Below are 7,500 nucleotides of genomic sequence, written 5' to 3' on the forward strand. Positions count from 1 at the left end.
ATGGGCCCTGCGCAGGGCCCTCAGCAGCCCAGGGCACTTGTCAGACAAGAGCAAGGTGGCGAGTTCAAATCCCAGTGCTGGCTCTCACCTGTGAAGGGCAGTTCGGGGCCGAGAAGGTTCCCCAGGGCGACCTCACGCACCAGAGACCCTGATGACTTCCACACACAGTTCCCAGCAAGGGGGGAAGTTTTGTTGCTGTTGTTGTTGTTGCTTTGTTTGGTTGTTTGTTTGGTTGGGGAGGGACAACACCCAGCTGTGCTCAAGGCTGACTCCTAGCTGGCCCCGGGGACTGTGTGGGATGCCAACGATCAAACCCACGTCAGCTGCGTGCAGGGCCAGCGCCCTGCCCGCTGTACTACCACGCCAGCTCCAAAGGGAAAATATTTTAAATGAAAGGGGGCTGGGGAGGGGCCGGAGAGAGCAGGCTTTCCATGCCTGCCTTTGAGCATCAAATGGTGGGGCTGGAGCGAGAGCACAGCGGGGAGGGCGTTTGCCTTGCACAGGGCTGACCCGGGTTCATTTCCCAGCAGCCCATATGGTCCCCCGAGCACTGCCAGGAGTAATTCCTGAGTCCAGAGCTAGGAGTAGCCCCTGAGCGTTGCCGGGTGTGACCCTCCCCCCCCCCCCAAAAAAAAAAGGTTCCCTGAGTACTGCCAGGAGTGACCGTCAAGCTTGGAGCTCTGAGGAGAAGCCGGGAGGAGGAAGGGCCGGAAGTCCAGGCGGAGAGTGAGAGGGAGGGAGGGAGGCAGGGAGGCTTGCAGAGCGCAGGGGGCGCTGTGTCTCCAGGTGCTCGGCTCTGGCATGAAGCCTGTGCTCCCCAGCTTCCTCTGGAGATGCTCATGTAGCCCCCTCGACAAGGTCAGCTCCCCCCTCCAGCCTCCCTCACAAAGGGGACCTCAGCCAAAATGGCTAACCCAGCGCCTCGGCGGCCCCGCAGCTCCCAGCAGCAGCTGCGTCTCAAGGGAGCCGGCACACAGGGAATCCCCTGCCCGCCCACACACCACTCCGGGCAAACTCCTCCCCCAGGGACCCCCACCTCCCCTGGGGAGGCTGGACTTAGAACTTGAGAGGGTGGGGGGAGGAAGAGAGAGGAGGGAGACAGAGAGACAGAGAAGAAGAGACAGAGACAGACAGAGAGTACGAGGGTAAAGAGCACCAGGTTTTGTGTTTGGTTTTTTTTGGGGGGGGTGGGTCACACCCGGTGATGCACAGGAGTCACTCCTAGCTCTGCACTCAGGAATTACTCCTGGCGGTGCTCAGGGGACCATATGGGATGCTGGGAATCAAACCCGGGTCGCCGCATACAAGACAAACGCCCTACCCACTGTGCTATTGCTCCAGCCCCAAGGGCACCCGGTTTTGAGAATGGAAGGGGCAGTCCTGTAGACCTGCGATAGTTTCTTTATCCATTAGCCTGCTCTTGGGTACAATGTAGCATCTGAAAACAAGAAACATTTACTTCCAGGTCGCAAACTAGTCCCGGGGCTAAGGCCTACGTCACGGGCTGGTCAGTGCTCCCAACACCATGGGGGGTCCCCTGGGCATCACCAGGGGTCACTCCTGGGCACAGCGTCAGCAATGGCCTCTGGGCGTCACAGGACTTGGCCCCAAGCCCCTCCCCAGAAAGGAGCCTCTGTTTCTTTGACTCTTTTCTTATTACCTCTTTATTTAAGTTTTTGTTAACTTTTTTTTTTCTTTTCGGGTCACACCTGGCATTGCACAGGGGTTACTCCTGGCTCACGTACTCAGGAATTACTCCCGGCGGTGCTCGGGGGACCATATGGGATGCTGGGATTCGAACCTGGGTCAGCCGCGTGCAAGGCAAACGCCCTACCCGCTGTGCTACTGCTCCAGCCCCAAGTATTTGTTTTATTTATGTTTTGTCTGTTTGGGGGCAGACCCCAGCGATGCTCAGGGGTCAGGCCTGGCCCTGCACTCAGGAGTTACTCCTGGTGGTGTTCAGGGGACCCTGTGGGATGCCAGGGATCGAACCCAGCTTGGCGACGAGCCAGGCAAACACCCTACCTGCTGTGCTATCACGCCAGCCCCTTACTCCTTCCTTCTTTATTCCTACCTTCCTCTTCCTCTGTCACTGCTGGTGCTGGGCTGCCCTCTCCGGCTGTAGGGCTCGTGCGGGCTCTCCCCGTGCTCCCGGGGGCCGCACCGCTGGCCATGGCTCCCTCGCATCTCTCGTGGGGGCCACAAGCACAGGCCGGAGATCACACACACCCGATGGCAGGGCCGGGGGTCCCAAACAACTGGGCCGCCTGGATGGAGCACATGCAGGCGGGCACCTGGCTCCGGTCCTCACTGTGGCTGGACAGACGCCCTGAGCCGCGGAGCTGTCCACGGGCCCCACACGTGTACTGAGCTTCTGCAGTCGGAAAGGCAGGACAGAGGCCGGAGCGGTAGCACAGAGGGTGACGTGCTGGCCTTGCGCATGGTGGACCCAGGTTCCATCTCTGGCAACCCGTATGGTCCCCGGAGAGAGGGAGAGAGAAGGGAGGGACAAAAGAAGGGAGGAAGGAAGGAGGGACGGAGGAAGGAAGGAAGGAAGGAAGGAAGGAAGGAAGGAAGGAAGGAAGGAAGGAAGGAAGGAAGGAAGGAAGGAAGGAAGGGAGGGAGGGAGGGAGGGAGGGAGGGAGGGAGGAAGGAAGGAGGAAGGAAGAAGGGAGGAAGGAAGGAGGAAGGAAGGAAGGAGGGAGGGAGGAAGGAAGGAGGGAGGGAGGAAAGAAGGGAGGGAAGGAAGGAAGGAAGGAAAGGAAGGAAGGAAGGAAGGAAGGAAGGAAGGAAGGAAGGAAGGAAGGAAGGAAGGAAGGAAGGAAGGGGGAGGGAGGGAGGAAGGAGGAAGGAAGAAGGGAGGAAGGGAAGGAATGAAGGGAGGAAGGAAGGAAGGAAGGAAGGAAGGAAGGAAGGAAGGAAGGAAGGAAGGAAGGAAGGAAGGAAGGAAGGGAGGGAGGGAGGGAGGGAGGAAGGGAGGAAGGAAGGAAGGAAGGGAGGGAGGGAGGAAGGGAGGAAGGAAGGAAGGAAGGGAGGGAGGGAGGAAGGAAGGAAGGAGGAAGGAAGAAGGGAGGAAGGAAGAAAGGAAGGAAGGAGGAAGGAAGGAAGGAAGGAAGGAAGGAAGGAAGGAAGGAAGGAAGGAAGGAAGGAAGGAAGGAAGGAAGGGAGGGAGGGAGGGAGGGAGGGTGGGAGGGGGGATCTAAGAACTCTCGCCAGCACCTGGTGCCCTCAGCAGTGTCTGTTAAACACTCGGATGAAGTGAAGCACCCCCAGTCCCCAGCTTGACTGTCCCCATTCCTCAGATTGGAAAAACCGGGTCACTGTGAGCTGGAAATGTAAACTAGGTTGGGGTGAGGCTCGGGCACACACTTTGGCGCACGAGGCCCTGGGTTGGAGCCTTCGCGTCTCAGGGCGGCCCGAGCACCAGCAAGAACAGCCTGGCAGTGGGACAGGGAGGCAGCCTGGGGCCGGACGCTCCACTCCAAACCAACCAAAGGGCAGAATTGAAAGGGCATCTCGGCGCCCGCCCGGCCTCATTCCAGCCCCCTCTCCTCCGCAGAAGGCGGTGAGTTGTCGGCCTGCCCAGCCGACCCAGGGGGCCGGGGAGCTGGTGCTCTGGCCCACGCACCCCCGTGCCCCCCGCAGAAGGAGGACAGGCCCCCATCCCCGCCCCTGGAAGTGGACGAGCCCCGGGAGTTCGGTGCTGGCAGCCCGCGCCCAGGGCGGACCGTGCGCTGCCGCCTGACCCGGGACAAGAAGGGCATGGACCGCGGCCTGTACCCCTCCTACTTCCTGCACCTGGACTCCGAGAGGAAGGTGGGAGCGGGGGGGGGGAGGGGGGCCAGGGGGGGACTTCAAGGCAGGAGCCCCTCACGCCACCCGGCTCCCCTCCCAGGTGTTCCTCTTGGCGGGCAGGAAACGCAAACGGAGCAAGACAGCCAACTACCTCATCTCCAGGGACCCCACCAACCTGTCCCGCGGAGGGGACGATTTCGTCGGGAAGCTGAGGTCGCGCTCTGCACGCCGGCCCCTGCTCACTGCGGCTTGTTAAAAATGGCTCACTGGGTCCTTCCTTCCTTCCTTCCTTCCTTCCTTCCTTCCTTCCTTCCTTCCTTCCTTCCTTCCTTCCTCCCTCCCTCCCTCCCTCCCTTCCTTCCTTCCTTCCTTCCTCCCTCCTTCCCTCCCTTCTTCCCTCCTTCCTTGCTTCCTTCCTCCCCTCCCTCCTTCCTTCCGTCCTTCCTTCCTTCCTCCTTCCCTCTCCTTTCCTTTTCCCCCTCCATCCTCCTTTCTTTCCTTCTTTTCTTCTTTCCACTATTCCTTCCTTCTTTCTTCCCTCCTTTCTTTTGGGGGCCACACCCAGCACTGCTCAGGGTTCAGGAATCAGGGGAGGGGGGTCACTCCTGGCAGAGCTGGGGGACGATGCAGTGTCAAGGAGCAAACTCCGGGCCCTTGCATGCAAAGCATCACTCAGCCCTTTGGGATGACTCTTCCTTCATTCCCCGCGCCTTCCTCCTTCCCTGCCTCCCTCCCTCCTTTCTTCCCTCTCTCCCTCCCTTCTTCCTGCCCTCTGTCCCTCTGTCTCTCCCTCCCTCCCTTCATTCTGTGCTGGAGATTGAACCCAGGGCATCAAGCATGCAAGGCGAGTTCTGAGCCGGGCCAGGGAGAGTGGACACCTGCTGATTCTCAGACAGCTGGTCCCTCTGTGGAACAGAACCTGATTCTCTGAAAACTGTCTTGTCCAGGGTTGAATTCCTAGCCCCTGGCACATAGTACCTACTCAATAAATATTTAGGAAGTGAATGAACATATCTTAGACACCTGTCTCCTCCACACACACACACACACACACACACACACACACACACAATCTGATCCTCACAACAAATCTGAAATCAAGGAACTGAAGCTGAGTCAGACCCTACTTTTCTCTCTTAAAATTTATTTTAGGGGCCAAGCAGCAGTACAGCAAGGAGGGCACTTGCATTGCACATGACTGACCTGGGTTCAATTCCCGTCATCCCATATGATCGATCCCCCAACTCCCATCAGGAGTGATCCCTGAGCACAGAGCTAGGAGTAATCCCTGAGCACCTCTGGATGTGGCTCAAAAACAAACCAAAAATGTAGTTATTTATTCAACAAATAACACATAAAGGCTGGAGCAATAGCACAGAGGGTAAGGCATTTGCCTTACACACAGCCGACCTGGGCTCGATTCCTCCATCCTCTCGGAGAGCCCGGCAAGCTACCGAGAGTATCTTGCCTGCATGGCAGAGCCTGGCAAGCTACCCGTGGTGTATTCGATATACCAAAAACAGTAGCAACAAGTCTCACAATGGAGATGTTACTGGTGCCCACTTGAGCAAATCGATGAGCAACAGGATGACAGTGAGAGTGATACAGTGATCCTCTGTATCAGACATAGTTTTAAGTGAAGTCCAAACAGTTACCTAGGTGATCCTTTAGTCAACCAGCTGAGATAATAACAACATACACACTTTACAGACAAGGGTGTTGAGGCTCAGAGAGTTTGAGTAGTTTGCCAAGGGTCACACAGCAAGAAAGAGAAGCCATGAGCTGCACGCTGCCCAGTATCTCCTTCTAGATCCAGCATCACCGTCATCAGCCCCCACCCACTGAGCCGTCCTCAGAGCTTACTCACGGCTCTGTGCTCAGCTGTGAGCCCCGGCGGTGCTCAGGGAGGCACGTGGCGTGCTGGGGTTGGAGCCGGGGACTCTCTCTAGCCCCCGTTTATTCGTGTCTTTGGTTCCACTGTTGAGCTCACAGCTCGTGTGCGGGCGGCCAGGAGGCGGCAGGGCTGAGCCTCCCACAGGTACCCGGGGCCTCCCCCTGACAGCGCTGCCGCCGGGCGTCCCGCTCCTTCATTTGGGGCCACATCTGGTGGTGCTCAGGGGTCCCTGGAGGGCCAGGAGGTAGCAGGGGCAGAGCCAGGCCTCATGCTGGTCAGTGTGCAGCAGGCCACTGAGCTGTCCTTCCAGCCTCTCCGTCCAGCTTACACGTCCCCTCTCCTTGTCCCCCCTCCCTGTTTGGGGGCCACATCTGCTTGTGCTCAGGGCTAACTGCTGGCTCCGCACTCAGGAGTCACTCCTGGCAGTGCCCAGGGGGGCACACGGGGTGCTGGGGATTGAACCCGGGTCGGCTGCACGCAAGGCAGCTGCCCTCCCTGCTGTCGTATTGCTCTGGCCCCTCAATTCAGCTTTTTATGTTTTGTTTTGTTTTTTGCTTTTTGGGTCACACCCGGCAATGCACAGGGGTTACTCCTGGCTCTGCACTCAGGAATCACCCCTGGCGGTGGCTCAGGGGACCATATGGGGTGCTGGGAATTGAACCCGGGTCAGCTGCATGCAAGGCAAACGCCCTACCCGCTGTGCTATCGCTCCAGCCCCTCAATTCAGCTTTTTAAAAGAATTCTGCAGGGCCCTGCGGGCAGGGCAGTTGCCTTGCACAAACCTGACCTGGGTTCAACCCCCGATAGCCCACGTGGTCCCTGAGCGCCACCATGTGTGACCCCCAAACCGAAATGTATAAAAATAATACGAAATGCACTAAAAAAAAATAGCAGACCCCCTGGGGCGCTCTCAGGACCCCTCACCCGCTCTTCAGACTGCTCTGCAGGGCGGGGGTTGGAGGGGGAGAGGAGCCCCCAGCCCCTCACCCTCGCTGTGTGCAGGTCCAACCTCCTGGGGAACCGCTTCACCGTCTTCGACAGCGGGCAGAGCCCGCACCGCAGAGCCAGCGGCGCCAACGTGGGGAGCCTGCGGCAGGAGCTGGCCGCTGTGATCTACGTGAGCACCCCCGTCCCCGCACCACCCCGTCACCTCACCCGCTGACCCTGCACCCACTTGACCCCGCACCCACCGACCCTGCATCCCCTGACCTCTGCACCCACCTGACCCCACACCCACAGACCCTGCACCCACCGATCCTGCACCCACCTGACCTCTGCACCCACCTCTCCCCCTGCACCCACCTCTCCCCCTGCACCCACCTCTCCCCTGCACCCACCTGTCCCCCTGCACCCACCTGTCCCCCTGCACCCACCTCTCCCCCTGCACCCACCTGTCCCCCTGCACCCACCTGTCCCCATGCACCCACCTCTCCCCCTGCACCCACCTGTCCCCCTGCACCCACCTGGCCCCCTGCAGCCCACCTGTCTCCCTGCACCCACCTGTCCCCTTGCACCCTGTCCCCCTGCACCCCACCTCTCCCCCTGCACCCACCTGTCCCCCTGCACCCACCTGTCCCCCTGCACCCCACCTCTCCCCCTGCACCCCACCTGTCTCCCTACACCCACACCTTCCCCTGCACCCACCTCTCCCCCTGCACCCACCTCTCCCCCCTGCACCCACCTCTCCCCCTGCACCCCACCTCTCCCCCTGCACCCACCTGTCCCCCTGCACCCACCTCTCCCCCTGCACCCACCTGTCCCCCTGTACCCACCTCTCCCCCTGCACCCACCTCTCCCCCTGCACCCACCTC

At 59.9% G+C, this 7,500-nt stretch overlaps 1 protein-coding gene across 1 annotated transcript in view; it reads left to right on the plus strand.

The window, feature by feature from the left end:
• Positions 1–7,500, plus strand: part of TULP1 (TUB like protein 1) — a 19,068-nt gene that overhangs the window by 5,731 nt on the left and 5,837 nt on the right. The window contains 4 exon segments of the mRNA XM_055124327.1: positions 3,560–3,565; positions 3,646–3,816; positions 3,896–4,008; positions 6,692–6,806. Of these exon segments, the coding sequence (XP_054980302.1) occupies positions 3,560–3,565; positions 3,646–3,816; positions 3,896–4,008; positions 6,692–6,806 (405 nt within the window).

Source organism: Sorex araneus, chromosome 2 (assembly GCF_027595985.1).
Source record: "Sorex araneus isolate mSorAra2 chromosome 2, mSorAra2.pri, whole genome shotgun sequence".
NCBI lineage: Eukaryota > Metazoa > Chordata > Mammalia > Eulipotyphla > Soricidae > Sorex > Sorex araneus.